Source organism: Ochotona princeps, chromosome 8, assembly GCF_030435755.1.
Source record: "Ochotona princeps isolate mOchPri1 chromosome 8, mOchPri1.hap1, whole genome shotgun sequence".
NCBI lineage: Eukaryota > Metazoa > Chordata > Mammalia > Lagomorpha > Ochotonidae > Ochotona > Ochotona princeps.
In genome coordinates, this window is record NC_080839.1 from 4,484,548 (window position 1) to 4,506,300 (window position 21,753).

The 21,753-nt window shown below is 50.8% G+C and overlaps 1 protein-coding gene across 3 annotated transcripts in view; it reads right to left on the bottom strand.

Moving 5' to 3' along the window:
• Positions 1–4,125: 4,125 nt before the first annotated feature.
• The window catches only part of NCK2 (NCK adaptor protein 2), a 154,217-nt gene continuing 136,589 nt past the window's right edge, over positions 4,126–21,753 (bottom strand). For 2 of the 3 annotated variants that reach the window (XM_058667449.1, XM_058667448.1), the window contains exons 4-6: positions 21,681–21,725; positions 19,943–20,664; positions 4,126–4,918 (exon numbers count right to left, since the gene is read on the bottom strand). In XM_058667449.1, the coding sequence (XP_058523432.1) occupies positions 4,724–4,918; positions 19,943–20,664; positions 21,681–21,725 (962 nt within the window). In that variant the 3' untranslated portion in view covers positions 4,126–4,723. The remainder of the gene's footprint in view (positions 4,919–19,942; positions 20,665–21,680; positions 21,726–21,753) is intronic. The other variant, XM_058667450.1, reaches the window with a different exon arrangement.

Consider the following 21,753-nt stretch of genomic DNA (forward strand, 5'->3'; position numbering starts at 1 on the left):
ATGAGTTTTTTTTCTTTGAACTGTGAAATTGCTAATCGTCTTGCTTGAACAAAAGTAATGGCAATTCCACATCATTTGTCAGTCAGATGGGAGAAGGACTCAGGTACAGCAGAGTAGCAGTGTCCTTGGAAGGCTGTGGTTCACCCAGGAGCACAGCAGAAGGGAGGAGCTGGGGGTGGGGCCAACACATCAGAGGCGGCTCTGCACATCCTGGCATCTCGGGAGGAGGGGCTAAACAAGGCAGGGAAGTGTCCACGCCTGTGCCGAGCCTGCCTGCAGAGTTGCAGCGACACCATCTCCAGTACAGAGATTTGAGACACTGGCATGGACGTGTGAGAGGACCTGGGTCGCTTTGAGAGCCTGGAGCTGTGTTGACTGTCCAGACTTTGGGTTTTATCTTCTATCTCAAGGAGATGGGAGCCCACAGCCAACACAAAGTGCAGTAAAGTGATGTGAATAAAGCAGTGGTTCAGGAAGGATAGAATGCCAAGAAAAGAAATGATACGATAGCTGTGCAGTTAGAAACATTACTGCTTAATCTAGCAGAATGCAATGAGAAAACAGACTGCATTTCTGGTGGTTGAAAATTAAAAACAAAGCAAAACGATTATATACTGGGAATGGACAATACCAGGAGCCAGGAACTTCATCTCAGCCCCAAATGGCAGGGACCACAGAGAGCTGGGCCCTCATCTGTTCCCCTCCCAGGTAGGTACATTACTAGGAGGATGGATGGGAAGTGGAGCAGCCAGGATTTGAACCAACACTCTGATGGTGGATGCTGGTATAAAATAAAAACGAGGGGTGGGCATTTGGTTCAGTGGTTGAGACAATAATGAAGACACTCACATCCCAGGTTGGAGTGCTTGGGTTCGAGTCCCAGGGCCAGCTTGGCTTAGTTTCTTGCAAATGTACACCCTGGAAGGATCATGTGTTTGGGTTCTTACTACCCATCTAAACTGAGAATCTACTTCCTGGCTTCAGACTCGTGCAGCCCTGGTGAGCATTTGTGGAGTGAACCAGCAGATGGGGGGTTGGGGGATGTGTTTTCCATTTATCCCAAACAACTGGGTGCATATAAGCTCAACCAAGCACTGATGGTAGCTTCCTGACCCACCTGGGACTGGAGCTTCCCGCGACTAAGCAGATGCTCTAGTGGCTACCACTAGCCTGTGAGTGTGAGTGACTCACAATGCAAGTGACCAGCTTCTCCAGAGCGTGTGAATTCCACCTACCGAGCAGGGGCACAAGGCTCCTGGATGTTGGATGGGCTCTTGCCCATACTCAACATCAACGCGTTGTCTGACTTGGGGATGTGACCCACCTCACCAAAGAACAAAGACGTCATCTACCTAAAAAGCGGTCCCTGTCTTAGGGGACCACAGGTTTTGGTTTTAGGCTTCTCAGCAAAGAGCGGCCACAGAATCCTGCGAGAGCAATCTGCTTCTAGCAATGTGAGGAGTTGAAGTTCTTTAAGGTAGGGCTGTACTGCTTCGGAAGCTACCAGGTGAGGGTACCAGGGTCTGATGGAGCTAGCCCTTCTGGGAGTCCTCTGGGGAAGGCGATGGCTGAGGAGGCACTGTGAGCTCCAGGTGAGGTAACATTCACAGATTTTCTGCAGACCTCCCTGGCACCCATTATTGCTGTGCTTTATACTGACCACACTCACCTGGACCACCCCAGCAACGCCTCCTGCCCTGAGGGAATCCCAGAAGCTCACAGCAGCCCCACCCCCCTCCTGAACAAACACATCCAGAGAAGTTGGTGACTGGCCATCAATTCCAGGACTGGTGAGGACAATCACCTTCACACTTGACTTTGAACAGGTGTTCCAGTGTCTGTGGAAGAACCAACGCTATACATTCTATCACATACGCCAGCAGCCCGGCAAGGCACATGCCAATAACTGCACTAGTCACAAAATCACTGGTCAGTAATAAGCACTGAAGGTGTAAGTGAGAAAAAGGCTGAAACCACACCCATGCCTGTTGAGACATCACATTAAAATAACACTGTTAAAAAAATAATTCCATCCAGGTTTCCCACGTGGGTGACAGGAACCCAAACATTTGAGCCATCTTTTGTGCTTTCCAAAGCATAGGATCAGGGACCTGGATGGGAAGCAGAGCAGCCGGGACTCAAACAGGAGCTCATAGAAATGCTAGCATTGCAGGTGTTGGCTTACGTATGATACTTTCCAACTTTTCCATCCCTTTTCTCCTCAACTTTGTTCTTATTTTGGCATTCACGATGAAAAATATGTTGCAGACCTGTCAGCACACAGCAACTGCAGACAAAGCTCCCGAAATGTGAGAAACTTCGCAAATTTCAGTTTCCGTCATTACTAATAGTGTAGATGTACGTTGTGATGCACTTGGAAAAACAGTAGAGTTTGCTAGGAAACATTTAATGCATTTGCTCATAAGGCACATAGGGGCTTGGCAGCAGTGGCTGTAATACAGCGGGGTCCTTGCATGGAATATTTATGTAAAATGAAGACACACTGAAATGCAAACAAGAGAACCAAGTTGTCAAGCTATACACAATTCACCTTCATCGTTCCTTTAAGACTCATCCGGGCAGTCTGTGGACGTGTGGGAGGGCTGCCAGCATTCGTGGTCTTGCTTTGACCCCTCCACTCCCACCAGAGGTTCATCTCATCTACCCACCTTCCACCTGGTACCACGGGGCACCGGTTGTTTAACTTTAAATCCTGCTCTATTGCCCAAGGCAGCGGGTGCCGGGACTGAACATAAGCTGCTGGATATAACCCCAGACCTTAGAGAAGTTCCTGAGGCCAAAATGTGCATCTGTCTCCTTTCCCTTAATCACTCGGTTCTTCACAGAGCTGCTCCATGACAGTCTAGTCTCCTGGCAGTGCAGGCCTTCACGGCGTCGCAGGGTCCTTGCAGCTCCGAAGGCGGCACGCGGCAGTGAGACCTGCAAGTGTCCACAGCTGTAAGACATAGCGGCTCCTCTGCACCTGTTCACCTCAGCCTCCAAACACCCACTTCCGAGGGACCATCGTCACAGGCAACCGATGCTTGAATGAACTCAGGCAACCAGGCATGGCCGAGCGAAAGCACGCTCTCAGGGCACACATCAATGGCTCCGGAATCCTTCCCCCAAAACTGGGCCCTTGTGCGTGACTGTGCCTCACTCTCTTCATCTTTAAGATGGGGTGGACTGAAGGAGCCAGCTCTTGGGACGGGTGCAGACGTCTGCCTCTGCTGTATTAGCTGGGGTCTGCCTGGGAGGAGGACATGGATCCGTGTACTGTGAATGCACTCCCGGGGCCTGACAGACCATGGCCAGCCAACACACAGATGGACTGAGTGAGTCAGGTTAGAGAGGGGCGCGCTGCATGCGAGGGCTCTGCCAGGCAACTGTTTGGAAAACGCATTTTTAAGCCAGTCAGTCGCAAAGAGGAGAGCAGAGAGCAGGCTCAACTGGGTTCTCCTGGAATTTCACTAATTAAAGGGATTATTTCAATATGCAAAACCATGGTGGCAGGAGAGGCATGTGCATGCACGCACACACACACACACGCACACACACACACACACTGAATGCATCCCTTATGTTCCCCTCTAATCAGGTCTCCCCCACAGGGAAAATTAAATTCGCCCATTTCGGCAGTCGCCCTCCCCACAATAGTCACAGTCCCCTCAAACACAAATGCACACGAAGTCATGTTATAATACTTTTTTTTTATTACAATATCCAAAAAAACTGGGTATGCAAGTTTTTGGGATCTCAAGACCCCTTCTTCAATCGTAGGAATGTGCCACCTCAAGACTGTATATATTTCAACTATAAAGAAGTTTCAATGTAAAGAAAAAAAGAGAATGCAATTTCTTCATAAACATTCTGCGTCTGACTACCAATCACATGTTCTTTTGTAAACCCTGAAAAGCTTCCCTGTAAAGCAAATCAAACATACACGTAGACACACGCATCTACGCACACACGTGTGTACAGCATGCATGTGTGTAGGAAGTGTGGGTCGCTCCCCTTCCCCACAGATCATCTGTTTTTTCCTGAATCATCCCTATTAGTGTCAACAAATGGCTACAGATACATAGGGCTTGGAGAATTAAATACATCATTGTGAAATCTCATGAGGAAAGAGCACGAGGTGGATGGCACATTTCGGGGTCAATTACCAAAACGTGTGTCTTTCTGAGTCACCAACCAGTTCCCTCGGTTGCAGACTGCCTGTCGAGGAAATTCTTATTGCAAGCACAGCCCCAAGGCACTGGACAGCTTCCTCACCGCCCCCTCGCCCGTTGGCCCCAGGTTGTTTGTCCAGCTAGGAGGGCCACTGCCAACCAGGGCTCTGGGAGAGCACCTCTGGGGCTGGGGCTCCAGACACAGCTTGCTGCGTGCACCGGGCTTCGGTGAGCTGGAACAAAAGGGATACAGTAAACCTACTTGGCCCTTCCACCTCCAACAGCTCCAAGGGGCTGGGCTGGAGTGTGGCTGAGGGATTGTGGCAAACAGGAAACGAACCCAACGGCCAACTAGATCAGAAAGATTGCCCAGACAGAGGCAGCGGAGCGGGGCCGGGCTCCAGGGCAGCTCAGGCCTCCAGCAGGCGACGACAACTGCAAGATGGCTGCATCCGGAGACCCGCAGCGCCCAGGCCGGTGAGGGGCAGCCAGAGCTTGGAGCCTGGAGCTGGTGGGCGTGGCACGGCCCAGGGGGCCCAAGGTGGACGACCTCACTGCAGGGCTCTGACGAGGTAGAGTTTCTCCCCGTGCTCGCTGGTGAAGATGGGGGCCTTCTTGTAGTGTTCCACCAACTCGTCCATGGTGTGGAATCGCCGCTGCCCAATGCAATACACATTGTCCACGAGCTGCACCTTGAAGTGTTTGTTCTTCCCTGATGCTTTGAGAGACACGGAGAAGTCGCTGGGCTGCGGAGCAAACAGCACACATGATTACCACGGGGCACCGGTGGGTCACTCCCTCACTCTGCTTTGGGGAACCTCTGCTTGAATCTGCTGCCCAAACCCAAGCCAGGAGTCCACGGGGTCTCTGTTCAGGTATCCAGAGCATGACCTGATGCTTGGTACAAGCAGGGCAGGCTGGGACCCTGATGCTAACGCCTAGAGTCAACCAAAGTGCCATTCCAGTCAGCAACTTGCGTGCTAAATGCGCGCAGCTCTGCCATGAGGGCAGGGACACCCACGTTAACCTGGATGTTCAGGAAACTCCATTTTCACTTCCTTCAAACTAGTTAAGATAAACTGGGGATTTATGACAGGAGGTTTCTATGCAATGATTAACAAACTTCCTAACACCAATTTTTTTTTTTTTTTAAATTCTAAGCTACTTAAAACCAAACGCTTGGGGCAGATATTTGGGCTAGCGGCTAAGACGTGCCTTATGGTGCCAGTGCTGCATACTGGAGGGCTGGGTACACCTGGCTCTGCTCCCAACCCCAGCTACTCATTCCTGCAGAACCTTCTAAAGCAGCTGGACCCGACCACCCCATGGGAGTCCTGGATTCAGTGGCCTTAAAAAACGTTTAAGAGCCGTGGACAATTCTGGTAACCTTTAACACAGTTCTTAACATCACAGGCAGATTATATCATGATTTGAGCACTGTTAAGAAATTTCCAACTCTGATTATGTCAATGCCTTTTTAGGTGTATTTTTCAAATCCTATTATTGTTATTAAAATTGGTCTCTTATTTCACTTACTGAAAAACACACATGAAAGATACTGAGGAAATGTTCCTGGTAAAGTACTGGGTAAGTAAATAACAATTAGTTATTCCATGTCAGATGGGTCATCCTTGGACATACATCCATGGGTGTGCATGGGGCACATACATCCCCGGTGACAATCCAATAGGAAACAGACAACAGGTGGAAGTACAGTTGCAAAACGTAAGTTGTATGAAGAGTCAGCATGTGACCAAGAGTGTCCATGCGTGCAGGAAACACACGTATATCGTGTGCATGTGTATAGCGTACAGTGAGTGTGCAAAGGCCTCCGAGCACCACATGGCGGATGCAGTGCCGGCGGCCAACCGACTTCCTGCTGCTCTCAATTCCTGGGGACACTCTGCCCCGACACTGCCAGCCTCCCAGCCAGAGAGGTTTTTAAAAATCCCAGATAACATCTGCAGAGAAAGTTGAAAATCCTGCAAAGCAAGGCAGAATTGCATCCGCACCAGTGACAACACAGGGGGAAGGGTTTTGAACCAAAGTACGGAGGGCAGCTGGGCTCACGCACCAGCCACAGCTGTCAGCACTAAGACAGGAAACGCTGTGTCCACCCCAGAACCACGAGAACCGGAATAAACCTGAGGGAAAAGTTCCCCTTTGGATCCATGCTTCCCTCGAGGCCCGAGGAAGTGCTGGTGAGTGAAACTACAGGAAGCGTCCCAAAGATTCATCTCCAACGAGACTGCAGGCTATGCATCTTCTTCACAGCCCCTAGAGGCTCGGGAGAGGGCACGCAGAATCCCAGGATGGTGCAGGCCTGCTCCACCATCAGGCGAATCTCAACTGCACGAGATGGCACACAGCCGCTGTGCAAGGGCTCCACCTCACAGCGCCACTGCTTCCACAGGGCTGAAAAAGGTGACGCAAGGGGCTGGAGTAAAGCCGCCGTCTGCAATGCCAGCATCCCCTATGGGTGTCAGTTCCTGTTCCAGCTGCTCTGCCTCTGAGCCAGCCCCCCTGTGGATCTGGGAAAGCAGCGCAAGATGGCCCTAGTGCCTGGGCCCCTGCTACCCACATGGGAGACCAGGAAGCAGCTCCTGGCTGCTGACCGTGTGGCCATCTGGGGAGTAGCGAACTGTCAAATGGAACAATCTGTCCACTGTGACTTTCAAACAAATCAATCTTACAAAACCTCAGTCAGCAGGGACAGCACAGTGGCATTTAACATCCCACGTGGGGGGCCAGTTCATGCCACAGCTGTTCCACTTCCAATGCAGCTCCCTGCTTGTGGTCTAGAGAAGCGGGGGGCGGGGGGCGATGGTTCAGGGCCTTGGGCCATGCACCCATGTGGGAGACCCGAAAGAAGAAGCTCCTAACACCTGACCCTGGGCTGTAAATCAGCCGAGCTCTGGCCGTTGGCAACTATCTGCGGAGTGAACCAGCGGATGGAAGATCACTGTCTCTCTCCTCTCTGACTTTCAAGTAAAACAAATAAATCTTAAAAAACAAAACAAAACAAACCAAACAACAAGTCAACACAAGCTCTCCTCACTGTCTGCAGCCAAGTTAGAGTCCTCGTGTGTTTTAAAGAAAAAACCAGCTAATTCTGGCCAATAGGTACAGCACCTGCAGGGAAGATCCAAGCGTTGGCATCACTGTCACTGGGGAGCCAGAACATTCCAGCCTATCACACAGTACACACACAGTCTACAACAGTCACTCAGAGGGCTTTTAACGCATTCACGGAAAATGGGATTAAAAGGTAAGTTTATTATGGTGCAAAACAGTTTTGAAATCCATGTGAGGTTTTTCCATTACACACATTTTCCATGCGCTCTTTGAAGACGGCCTCCCATGCTCGGAGCTCAACCATTCTGGCACTGAAGCAGACGACTTGCATGGACCTTCTGAAGCACAAAAGTTACAAAGGGCCCAGCCCCCCTCCCAGTGGCTTCGGGTTTTAGCGATCTTTATTCTGGTTTCAAGTTCCTCGTTAATATTTTACAACCATAGACTGTGCTAGGAGTTGTGCCCGCAGGGGACTAACGGAGGGTGTGCCTACTGGGACGGTCTCTGTGCCCGTTTTACAGGGACTTGAATCTACTCAGAGAGTGGCCGTGTTTGGTGGGGGCAGCAGGAGGTGAGCTGTGGTCCAGACGGACGCCGAGTGTCAGTGGGTGACTTTAACAGGGGGCCTCTGCCTTTCAGGATAGCTCAGTGAAACATCACAGCGCGTGCCTGTGCAGCTTGCAGCAGGAAAACTGAGGCAGCGTGAAAGGTGCTTTCCATTTCATGGGCCACCACGCAGAAAGCATACATACGGTCAAGGACGCACTCAGAACCAGCTTATGTGACGCAGGAGGGCTGAAAGTTTGGGAGTGTTCTTAATTCAAATCAGGCAGATTTTCCACAGGAAACCCCAAACGGTACCAGCTATGAACTGGCACATCCCATGGCAAGCTACAAGTCCTGCAGGCCTTACTCAAAATGCCCAACGTCAGAACTGGTTTTGGGGTTTTGGTTCGGTAACATCTGCACCTATGGAACGAACGACCTTGGAATGGGACAAATTTCATTTGTGTTTCATCTACAGCTGAAACTCATAACCTGAAGGCCATTTTCTGTAATATTTTTTTACTGACTGTGTGCCTGAATCCAAGTTTCATGGCATGGAATTTTGCACTTATGAATAAGGGTTGTCGATGAGGACAAGGAGAAACCTCGAAAGTATGCTCTTAAGACTGGCAGCATCAGCCAGCGTGTGGGTCGAGCCGGGTTTGGTCGCGACCAAAACCAGTGGACAATACGGAATGCCAGGGTGAGGTTGCCTGTACTGGATGTGACTGCAGCACCCAACCAGCATGTGAAGATCCAGGAAGGGAGGGGCAGAGCCGGCAGAGGGATTAAGGGGCTGGTCCCCTCGCCAGACAGCTACTCCCACTGGACAGCTTGGACTGGGATGGGGACAGACCAGACTAAGCAGGGCTACAACACCTGTGCGCTGCATGTGGACTAGATCAGGGAAAAACCAGGCTGGGAGGATTATTCCTGCTGATGCAAGCATAAATTAGAGTGGGTGAGGGTTGTTTGGGCTTAGCCACAGCATCAGCTGACAGAAGCTGGCAATGGGGGCTAATTCTGTCAAGTCAAACCACAGAACCACCCGAAGGGTGCATAAACCGGGATTGAGAGAGACCTGGGAGGGAAATAGTGGGCTTCTCCCTCTTGGGTTACTACTCCCGCAGGAGGGCATGAAAACTAGGATGGGGGCTGGGGTGACTAGACAGAGAGGCACTCAACAACATCCGTGAGGGCTGGATGGTTGAGTTGGTTAGATAGAACTAAGCTTTAATACCCATTGACAAGTACGAGAGCCAAATGGGATGGGGGACAGACTGGACCAGTCTGCTACACATACTGGCAAACCAGGGTAGGGGGCGGGCCTGGTGGGGGTTATTGTGGGTCGCCCCGACTAGGCTGCAGCTCCCACTGGTTGATGTGAGGGCTGAGTATGTGCTGGGCAGAACCAGGCTAGACTGCAACACCCATTGGTTCCAGTGGAAGTCAGGACTGAAAACAGAACCAACCCAGTAATTGCAAACACCAGCTGATCATGGCGATGGACTGTGCCGGGCCCTGTACTTGCTAGAACATACAAGAATCTGGTCTGGGAATACCTCAAAGTTTCTTTGGGATCTCCCCAATCGAACTGCTGGACTCAGAACTCTAGCCAAGAAAAGACAGAAGAAAGAACAAGTCAATCAACTACCTCAGCTATATGCTGGCAGCGAAATACTGGGCAAATGAAGACTCTATGATGGACTATGTCAATCAGTGGATTCTTCAACGACCTCACCAAGCTGGGAGTGGCAAAACTGGCAGCGATTCATAACTGGTGAACTATTAAAACCACTTGAGCAAGGATCTCAGAGCATGCCCCACATCTGGGACTTGGGGAGGGTGGGAAACTGGGTGGGGCTTCTCCCTCAGTATCCCCCCTTACCTCAGATACATGAAGGAAACAATATGGACATAATAGTCTTACCCACTTTCCTATAGCCACTGAACCTTTTTACTGTAATTAACTATGTAAAGATTGTCAAAAATATAATAAAAATAAGTAAATTAAAAAAAAAAAAGACTGGCAGCATTAGCAACATCTGGAACCTTGGAGCAAAGTGAACTCTCAGACCTTGCCTGGAACTGCTGAAGCACACTCGCCCGGGGCACCTGCAGTGTCACTTCCTGTGAGCCTCTGGGGGATTCTGATGCATTCTGGGAACTGAAATAAAATTCAAAGCCACCAAGAACATTGGAAAACCAGGAAAAACGGGAGGAATGAGGACGTGTATGAGAGCTGAATGGGATGTGGGACAGACTGGATGAGTTTGCTGTACATGCTGGCAAGCACGGCAACCAGAACAGAGGACGGGTCTGGTGGGGGTTATGGTGGGTTGCTCCGACTAGGCTGCAGCTCCCACTGGCATACGTGAAGGCCAAGTGTGGTGGGCAGGATCGGGCTGGGCTGTAACACTCATTGGTTTGTATAAAAGACAGGACTGGAGGCAGAACTGATCCAGCAATTGCAACTACTAGCATGTGCGTAAGCTGATTGGAGCAATGGACTGTGCTGGATCCTGTATTGGCAGGCATACACAAGAATCAGGTCTGGGATCACCTCAGATGAAGTTTCTATGGGGATCCCTCCAACTGAACTGCAGGACTCAGAACCCCAACCATGGAGAGAACTGCAGGTTCCATGGTCTGATCATGGCGTATGTCAGAGCTGGGCCTCCTCAGTGGCTTAGACGGGGCAGTGGACAGCACATCCAGGTGCACATGGAGGATATGGCAGTCCCTTGGGCCTACAGAGGACACCCGGTACCACAACAAAGGACAGTGGACAGAACAAATCAATCAACTGCCCCAGCCAAGTGTTGGCAGTGAATATCTGGGCAAATGGAGACTAAGATGGACTACATCAACCAGTGGATTTTGGAGAGATTTGATTGTGACTGGAGGGGCGAGATCGGCAGCAATTCAGAACTGTTAAACTATAGAAACCTCTTGAGCAGGACCTCATAGCATTCCTCACATCGGGGACGCTGGGGTGGTGTCGGGTAGCTAGACCCAGGATGCAGAGGCTTTTGGGAGGCTGGGCATGGCTTCTCTCCCTTTCTCTTCCCTTTTCCCCAGATACAGGCAGGAAAAAAGAGAATGTGGAAATGGTGATCTCACCCTCCTTCCTGTAGCCCTTGACCCTTATCACCCTAATCAACCATGTAAAAATCATCAAAAATAAAAATAATTTAGAAAAGGAAGGAATGAAGAGAGAGGAAGGAGGTGGGAAGGAGCAGGAAGATGGGAGGGGAGGAAGAATGTGATGTGGGGGAAAACCCTTGTAAATTTCCCCATCTTTTCCTTGTCCAGACACTAACTTTACGCAGCATAATTCCTCTTTGTGGATGACTAGCTCCCCGTACCAATGTTCCCACATTTCCATCTGTTATCTTCCCCGAGGATTCCTGCTTCAGGACAATTTTCCTACCCTCAATCAGAGCTTCTCAAAAATGAGCAATTTACACAAGCCTCTCACTCTTTCTGGAAAGTCATTTCCGAGTGCACTCTGAGGACCTGGCTAGGTTAGTGAGCTCTCAGAGCTCTTGTTGTTACCACTAGCTCTGTTCAGGTTTAAGATCTTCAGCTTGGCTATAAACTCTGTGAAGAGTCCAATTTACCTCCACGTCTCTGCAGTGGGCTCAGAGTATCTTGTGTTCAGTAAATGCAATGACTTTGGAATTCACAATTTTGACCATCTCTTCCCAAAATTGATTCCCTTGGGTAATTCTACAGCTCATCTCTTTGCCATGTTTCTGCTTGTAACAAGTGCTTTTAGAAAAAAAAAAAAAGAAACTGTTTGGTAACTCACTCTTTGCCCAATTCCCAGAGTCAGTTTGTTCCAGTGGAGCACCTTTGCATTTCTAGAACAGACGCCCTGGCCAGACACTTCTCCCCTTCATTCAAGATTTAATCACAGGGCCCGGCGGCGTGGCCTAGCGGCTAAAGTCCTCGCCTTGAAAGCCCCGGGATCCCATATGGGCACCGGTTCTAATCCCGGCAGCTTCACTTCCCATCCAGCTCCCTGCTTGTGGCCTGGGAAAAGCAGGAGAGGACGGCCCAAAGCTTTGGGACCCTGCACCCGCGTGGGAGACCCGGAAGAGGTTCCAGGTTCCCGGCATCGGATTGGCGCAGTACCGGCCCGTTGCAGCTCACTTGGGGAGTGAAACATCGGATGGAAGATCTTCCTCTCTGTCTCTCCTCCTCTCTGTATATCCGGCTTTCCAATAACAATAAAATATTTAAAAAAAAAAAAAAAAAGATTTAATCACGATGCTCTCAATGAGGGAAACCTGCGGAGCACAGTGGGGAATGTCCTTTACTAGTTCCTTATCCCTAGGGAGCTTAAGAGCTAAGGGGCTTTTCTAAGCACAAGGGAACAGAAAGCAAGGGTGAGACCTCGCTCCCAGGCACTCAGGGTTCTTGAAGAACCTTCCAGCTCTCCTTTGGGTTTCCTGTGACGTTGAGATGAGAGCAGAAGCTGCCTTCCTGTGACACACAGGGCCCCACAGGGACTCTGGGCAGGCAGGCTGTGGTCTCCCTGGTCTACCCACAGTGACAATTTACACTTAGGCTCAACCCTTCCCCCCTGCCCCAGTGAGCAGGCACCACCCACTGGTTTCTTAGCCAGAGCAGTATCATTCTTCCTTTTAAGCTGGTAAATGGATCATCTTTTTCTCTCTTTACTTTTTTTCAAGGAAAGACATCCCTGTCCAGAAAAGTGGTTCCTTTGCCAAAGAGCAACTTGAGGAACCAAGGGCTTAGAGGCAGATTGCATTTCTCTGAGGAACATTCTCTCTGTTCTTATCTGAGAAACACTACCCTTCAGGCTCATCATTCTATTAGTCACTCTCCCTAGCCGTCAGATGTGGATCCCTGTCCATGCTGACGCTACTACAGTCAGCTGCAGCTACTCTTCCACGTCCAATGACGCGCTCATCGAGCGTGGTGAGTCACCAGCCGCGCCTGTTTTCTCGTCCATCCCAGCAGGATCTACTCAACAGGCCCGGGGCCAGCCCACTTGCGACAAGATCGCACAAGCTTCACTCTCAAAATAAATTCACACCAGTGAAGCAGCAAAATCAATCAGTTCCCCAATTCTCATCTACCTCCTCATTAAATGTTGGAGCTTCCACTATCCATTTGCAAGGTACTACAGGGTGAGCGTCGCTGAGCCGGAAATCCAAAGAGCTGCACGTCTCTTAACGTGGATGCAGCAAAATGCCGTCACCAGTGGAAAACTCCACATCATGTGACAGGCTGCAGTCAAAATGCAGGTGCCCTGGAGTTGCCATAGTAAATGACCCGCAGACCAAGGAGTGACAAGGGTGATCTTAAACTTATGCCTTACTACCAAGATCTCTTATTATGTAAACACAAATATTTCCAAATCAGAAACATTTCTGTTCTCAAGCATTGAGGAGACTCAAACTGTGTGTGTGTGTGTGCGCGCACAGATTGTTCCCATCTGGCCTTTGTGCTGTCCTTGTCATTGTTGTTCTGCAGTGCCACACTTGATGTGATTAAGGGTAAGTGCTGATCATCTGGAATCTTCGCCTGCAACACTGGTGCTTGACAGGCATGAATCAAGTTCCCATCCCATTACTGGGGAGACCATCGTCATCCTCGCCCACACGCTGGCCCTGGAGGTTCTGATTTCTCGGGCGTGCCTGGGGTCTGGCGAGCCACATTTCTCTCCAGTTCACTGGCAACTCTGGTCTGGGAGCCACAGCGAGAACCACTCCCACGGGGGCCCAATTTTACACAGGTGTTCTCAAACGCATCTGTGAGAGGACCTACTTCTGTCACACTTCCGGTCACGGTCACACCGTTGGGATTTTTAAAATACCGAGAGCGCGTACAGGGAAGAGGAAGTGTGCTCCCAGCTTCACTACTGATTACTGCACAATCAACCTGATTGAATTCATTGTTAAGACTGATTTATTTGAAAGGCATGGTGACAGAGAAAGGGCAACAGAAACGTTTTCCACGTGCTAGCTTATTGGCCAAATGGCCGCAACAGCCAGGGATGGGCCGGACTGCCCGGAACGCCTTGCAGGACCTCCACGGGAGTGGCAGGAAATGTGTGTGCCACCATCTGCTGCTCTCCTAGGACCATCAGCAGGGAGCTAGACTGGAAGTGGAGCAGCAGGAGCCTGAACAGGCACTCAGAGGAAGGATGCCAGAGTAGCAAATAGCAATTTAGCCCACTGCTCCACAACAGTGACCCCAGCAACCCAATTTACCCTCAATAGCTTTCTGTCTTCTACAACTTCATGTGCTCTGAAAATTCTTGACTGCTCTGCTGCAGAGGTCATGTGAAGGAAATGCTTAGTGTTAGTACACCAAAGAACAGGGACCTGGAGGACCCCAAACAGGAATACAACTCAGAAGGTGAGGTACAGCCTTGATGGCTAAGGATAAGCAGAAGGTGTGACTGAAGACAGGGGATGACGGTGATATTGCCAACCAAAGCCACCCCATCCCACTACAGTGAGGACTGAGACAGCAAACAGCCAAAGCAAGCAAGGCTGTGAAGGAACTGCAATCTTTATCCACTGTCGGTGGGAATGCAAAAATGACAGCTCCTCACATAATTATAGAAACACTGCTGGATCCAGCAATCCACTTCCGCGTAGGCACACAAAAGGACCGGAAGCAGAGACTTGAGGTCTTTGCACGACAGCCACCTCATGTCTGTCTTACAAAACGTCATGTGGTCTGAAAATTCTTGGCTGCTCTGCTGCAGAGGTCATGTGGTCTAAAACATTTGTGTAATTCCAGAGGGAACATCAGGAAATCAAAGTATTGTGGCGTGGGGGAAATGTGTGCTCATCCCATCACAGAGTTCCCTGGCCGGGACCCAGTGGCATCCTCCATGACTGGGACGAGTTGCAGGAAGTTGGGAGGACAGGTTGCAAAGCCTGAGGCAGTGCCTGCCCTCTACAGTGGGCACAGCAGTGCTGCCGTGCTTCCTGTGGCACCTGGAGACCAGTTTTGGCTTTTGTGGAAGGCTGGGGGATCACAGGGGAACTGGCCTCAGGCAGCAAAGATCCTTGAACCTTCTGTCAAGGCTACTGCTGGCTGATGTGCCGGTACAGATTCCTCAGTGAGTCACCCTTGTTTCCAGCTTTCAAGTGTGTTTTGCTGCAGCACCCACTGGTCCCGGCTGCTGGGCCTGGGGCCCCTCTGTGAAGTCTGCTATGAGGGAAGCGGTTGTAAAGCACTTTAGAAACCATCTCAGCCTGGCCCGTGCCCTTCCTGCCACACAAACCGGGACACCAAACCATTCACACTCCTGCAAAATGCAAAGGCACTGTTCTCAAAGAACATCTGGTAGCACCCTGTTGCCACATGGGGAGTGCACACAGGTCCTGTCTATGGAGAATAGTGTGTGCCTGCTCGGGAGCGAAGGAGAGCACCGGGCTGCAGGTGGTGACAGAGCTTGCTTCCCTTGAACCCTTTTGTTGCATGTCACTAATCCCAACTACATCCATCACAAGATCAGTCTCATGCAGTAGCCAGGGCATGCCCGCCAGTGGCCCTACATCTTCCCTTGGCCCCCCAGCCGGTCTGCATCTCTGTGTGTGTGTTCATGTACTGCTAAAAAACACTTTACTCTTACCAATTTCCATGAGTCCATCCCTTTGCTAATTTCATTATTGCAGGACTGCTAAGAAGCTCGGCCTAACTTTGGTTCTGTGTGCACACCACAGGAGGATCTGCCTCTTCTAGACAGCTCATCCAGAGCCTGAAGTGTGCAGCATTTCTTGGTGGGAGTCCCATGGTGGCCCCCAAGCAAGAAAGACACAGTACTCTGTTTGTGCACTGACACGACTGCTGACAGGGTGATGTGGCCAAGTAAAACACCTGCTCCATGACACTGAGTGGCAGGGACAGTGTGACCTAGCAGCATGCAGCAATGGCCTGCGAGTGAGCCAGGATTTCCTGAACAAAGAGGAGCAATAAGCCTGTATCAGGTGGGTGGTGGGAGGGCGGGAGCTGGGTGAGGGGCTGTCATCCAGAGTGGGGGGAGGAACAGAGGCCACTTGCACTGCCCCTGTGCTAGGCGACACAGCACGGCCACTGAACTTCGCCACACCCATCCGCCAAGCACCTGCGCCAAGGCCCTCTGTGGGAACAGAGGGCCACACTCTACAGCTACTCTGGAAATCGACACATGCTCCTGACAGTAGCAAAGAGCATTCAAGAGAAGGACATACTCTTACTTCTCAAAACAAAGAAAACAGGAAATAACGTTAAATGCAAAATATTGCCAACTGACCATCTGGCTCATTTATAAGAGAGTCACTTGGAATATTCTTTAAAAGAACTACAGTTTATTTAGAAAGTCAGAGTTGGACAATCTTCCACCTGCTGGTTCACTCCCCAAATGACTAGAATGGCTGGAAATCAGGCCAGGCAAGAGCCGGGAGCCTCATCTGGGTCATCTTGCATATGGGTGGCAGGAACCCAAACATCTGGGCCACCTTCCACTGCTTTCCCAGGAGCATCAGCAGTGAGCTGGATCGGAAGTGCAGCAGCTGGGACACGAACTGGTGCCCGTACCGAATGTTGGGTGAAACAGGAGGTAGCTTTATTAGTCATGCCACAGGGCCAGCCCCTCTCTTGGAATCTGCTGAAAACAACAGACATCTTGAAGATGTACCTCACTGCCCACTGCTGTCCTCTATTCAGAAGCTAGGCCTCCACTGAGGGAAAGTCCCAGGCCCCAAGACCAAGATGCTGCCTCTGAAGGAAAGCCGAGTCCTTCAAAAGCCCTTCTGTCCCCAGACACTGCAACTCGCCATCATGTTCCACAATGAACTTGAGAGCTCTGGATGACCAGGGAGCGTCGGCAAAAGCCAGGCTCTAAGCTGGGCAAAGCCGAGTGCACAGAACAAAGACAATGGGCAGCAGATGGAGCAGCTGGGCGGGCAGCGGGCGGTGGGCAGACTAAGCAAGGGGTCCGTAGGAGGCAAAGACCTGGCCACAAACAAGCAGCCAGCAACCCTGGCCTGCTAACACTCCCTGGAACCCCCGGGCTGTGCCCTGGGCCCAAGGCAGCCACATCGGCAGCTGAAATGGTATGAGGCATGGCAAGGATGCTCAGGGAGAGGCTGTCCCGCACAGCACACCAGGTCACACAAAGCCTCAGCCCGTGGTGGTGCTGCTGTGTACACGGTCGCTGCAAGGCCCAGGGAGGCCTTTCTGCACCCACAGCCCTAGCATCCAAGGCCCAACACACAACGGGCAAATTCCATCTTGAGTTTCTTTTCACAGTGACTCACTTAAAATAGAGTCAGGGAGAAAGAGCAAACACTCCTCAGCTGGTTCACTGCACATGCGCACGATGGCGGGGATGGATGTGAAGAGCAGCAACCCACCTGAACCCCCAGCAGAGCTCCCCAGGCCCTGCAAGGACAGGCAGCAAATGTCAGGAGCCAGAGGCGTGTTACCAACCCCAGCATTCCATGTGGGGTGTGTGTATTTTGACCAGTCTTAACTGCCTGGCCAAATGCACACCCCTCAAACTTAACGCAGAAGGCAAAAAATCTGGAAAGGCTACCCAAGGTAATGCTTACAACAAAATACAGTCAAGTGACCACCACCCTTACTTTAAAAAAAAATTAGCTTACTCTCTGATCATGTGAGATGGATGAGCAGTGGAGTGGGTTCTGGAAACACAGACACTGAGTGGAACCTTCTCTATGTGAGCTCAGACAGAGACGACCACCTCATGTGTGTGTGTGTATGTGTATGTGTGTGTCTGACTGTCTTACATGTGTGTCTTTCCCCCAGAAAAGCAACAAATCCCCTTCTAAGAGCAGCAGCCTGTAGGAGGCTTTTCTCATGAACACTGCTCTGAGTCCCAGACAGAAAGGGCAGCGAATGAGCCAGTACCTCTACAGTGTGAGCTTTCTCCAGCTCCTGAGTTTCCTAAGAAGCCTGGAATACTCCTAACTTGAAAGTCAGGATGATACTCGCTGGCTCTGTAAGACACTCCGGCCTGAGCGTTTCATCTTGTAACTGGGTGTGCAGTGCTTTCTAGAAGTTTCTGCTCGAACCTGTTAATAACACTGCTGCCCTTCATTCCCTGAAGTCCTCCCACGTAGTCCAAAGAAAGCGCAGCAGAGAGCTTACGTTCATGAGATTGGTTTCATGTGATGTCTTTCCAGAAATGATCGGCTCTATCAGCCTGATGAGAAAAGCCTTCCGTTTCCAATGCAGTTAGCTCTCAGGCTCATCTGAGGCTGCCCTCAGCTCAGTGGAGCTGCTGAGATCACAAATACGCCTGGTTTCCACCATGCTGCATCAAAGGATGACCCCAGTCCCCCCTAGGATCAGCTGGCAGGAACCTCAAGGGTGCTGTAATTCTCAGACCCAACAGTCCCAGGACATCGGGCATACGACAGGTCTTCAAACAGCTCATGGAAGAACCACCTTATGAGAAAGTTAGGTGTGGATTTCAAAATACCAGGCACCAACACACACATTTTTAAAACTGCAGTTCCCACAGAGTTTTGAAAAGTTTTTATTTATCTGTGAGGCAGGCAGGCAGACAGACAGAAAGGGGGTGGGGACAAAGAGACAATAAGAGAACTGTTATCCTAGGATTCACCATGCAAACATCCAGAAGAGCTGAGGCTGGGTTGAGGCTGAAGCCCCAAGTGCGGGACTTAATCCAACCATCCCACATGGGGGGCAGGAAACCCCTTACCCAAGCCTGCTGCCTCCCAGGGTGTGTGGTGGCAGGAAGCGGAAAGCAAAAGCCAGGCACTTGGAAATGAGGAGCGGGTGTCTTAATGGCTAGGCTAAGCTCTTATTTGCACCCACAAGCTTTATAAGTACCCCATTCTTACTGGCTTTATGACCTGCATTTACTAAGGACATCGAAGTCCATTAGAACCAGTGCAATTTGAATGCATTGGATTTTATCCTTAGAACTCTTGCTTTGGGATTTGTATAATGTAGGGGGTATATCTGGAAAGGTGCCTACAAAACTGCCCGTTTTCATAATACATTCACAACCAGGCTGCCTTGTGTGACTCCAATTCCACAGCATAGACACACAGAACTCCACTCTCAAGACCGTAGCTCGCTTTCCCATTGAGCCTGTGAGTGCTCGAAAAGCATTACAGAGATGAACTCTGAGGCGAAGCGTGCAGCAGAAACGACCTTGGGATTGACGAGGTTTACAGAGAAAAACAAGCTAACCAATGAGAGGTTGCATCAGAAACCAGATGCCTGCCTACTGCGTGCAGAAACAACGTAAAACCAGCGTCTTTCATGCGGGCAGAACTGCCAACCGGGAGGAAAGAGGATGCCTGTGTCTGTGGAGGGGGGTAATCCTGGCCAAGAGGCACGGCCACTTCCCTAAGCAGGAAAGCACAGGACAGATCCGATCCTGCCCTCTGCCGGAACAGCACGTGGCACCACAGAATGGACACTCACCAGATCCAAGGCAAGTATCAAGTCAGGCACCTGCCGGGCTGCAACCTTATACTGCATCTGAGCCTTCACCCCGCTGAGTAAGAGCCCCCAGGACTCATTTGCTAGTCCTGGCTTATTCATATCATCTACAACAGCCATGAGGTCATTTTTTTCTTTGTTAAGGGGAGAGGATTCAAGGCCCCTGTGGGTTCTTGCAGCGAATCCCTTACAAGGGGATTTCGTCAAACTATGGAGAACACAAACGAGAATTCAGGTTTTCCACGAAGCCTTTGTAGCTTTCTGCTCTGAGGCTCACAGCAAACAGCTAGGATGAAAACGCACACTAGGAAGAAAGCATGCATGGATGTGAAAACCATTTTAGCACTAAAACACGCAATGCGAAAATGTGTATTAGGAAAAAGCTGGGCACTGAATTTACATTTTTGCATCAAAATAACTTCTCTATGACCTTCTTGACATACCCTTATGTTTTCCCCCCCCAATGCATACATCCCTATTATGAAGTCAAACCTGTAAGCTAGGCACAGTAAGTGAAGAAAGATATAAAGCAGTAAGGTAGAACAATTACATCATGCTGTAAGAAACCCTAGCTGAATCTTGGAACCTGCTGCTCTCTGGCTCTTGGGGTTGGCAGGTGTTCCAAGAGTGGGTGGAAGCGGGCACCTGGTGCACGTGTGATGACAGGCACTTACCGAGGACTCGCTGTCCCTGATGAGAAAGTCCCCCTCCACACCCCGCTCGTTGAGTGCGCACTCGGCCTGGTGGCGCGTCACGTTGCCGTAATACCACTCTCTGCCAGCAAAGCGCCCGCTGGAGGACGGCCCTGTGTAGCTGATCTGTGGGGCGTGCGAGGGGTGCAGGGCCGGGCCATCGCTCAGGACCACCACGTAGTTTTTGGGCACCAGCCCCACTTGGCCCCGGGCATTTTTGCATTTCCACCACTCGGGGTCATTCTCGGGTTTCTCGATCACCTCCATGGTCTCTCCCTTCTCGAAGTTGAGCTCCTCCTCGGTGACCGAGCTGAAGGGGTACAGTGTCTGTACCACATGCAGCACCCGTGCGGCCTGGCCATTGCTCATGGACGCACCCTTGCGCAGGCTCAGGAAGCTGGGGGACTCGGCCGCCGCCTCATCCGCCTCCTCTAGCACATAGTTGGAGGGGAACCAGCCGATCTGCCCGTTGTAGCTGCCGCGCCACCAGCCATCGCTGCACTTCTCCATGACGGTGACCCGTGAGCCCTTCACCAGTGACAGCTCATCCTCCCTCTCGGCCACGTAGGCGAACTTGACGAAGGCGGGGATGTTGAGGTCGTAGATGCGGTCGGCGCCGCTGCCATTGGAAGGGTACTCGGCATCCGTGCTGGGCGTCGGGGATGCATCGCGAGCGCTCGGCTTTCGGCGGGTCTTACCGAGGCCTGTGGAGAGACAAGGGGCTCAGTCAGGGGCACGTGTTGACTCCTGCCTAGCAGGCCTTGGGCGCAGGTCCCCGGTGGGTACCAACTACAAGGGTACTTCGCAGACACCAGGGTTAGAGGGGCAACGTCCACCTAGCCACGAGCTCAGACATCTGATCTACTGGAGTACCCGGATTCCGCTCCCAGCCCCGGCCTCCAACTCCAGCTTCCTGCGAATGCTACATCCCTGTTACATGCCAGGGAGACCTGGGAGTGAATGTCTCCCTGCACCCCCAGATTCTTTCTGGCCCAGCCCTTGCTTCTGCAGGTCTCTGGAGGAGCCGGCAGAGGAGAGGGTTGCCACGGGGGCATGCTCTCATGTATGCTGCCTCCTAAATAAAAAAGTAATTTTTGTATTAAAAGTAAAGCTCTTTTGGTTAAAAAAAAATTAAAATGTACTTTTTTGTTTGCATAAAAAGCTCACAGGAAATGCATGCACCCTTGTATAACCACCATCAGATAAAAAAAATGCTGGCAAGGGCACTGTGCAGCCGTAACGTTACTAAAAGCTGAGAATGACTAACATCAATTTCTCTCCTCTACCCATAAAAAAACAAAGGTAGCAGCAATGTAAAGGTGTAACAACCCTAGAAAAACAATGGTGAAGATCAGTATGTGGGTGCTTCACAAAGCTGGTTTAAAAATGGAAGTAAAAATGAAATTTACTGTACTGCAAAAATTTGGCATCTGTGCATGGGAGAGATTTGGGGAAAGTTCAATAAAAAGGCAGGTTATGGAACTCCATGCAAACAAGCTCATCTTTCAATTCCACTTCCTATAGACTTCTTACAGACACACAGCACGTCTTCTGCTTTGTCTTTATCAGGCCAAATGCTGGACTAAGTGAATTGGAAGACCCGTCCATCCCAGGTCCATCTCAGGCTGCAAGTCAGCCCAGGTGCCCTGCCCCCAGGCCCCCGCCCCACACCCTCCCTGGTTGCCTGGCAGCACGGCCAACTTCCCAAGAAGAAACCTACAGCTTTCCTTTCTTCTCTTCTTGGATTTCCTCAGCAGACGGTTTCCTACAACAGATTGCGATGAGTGAGTTAG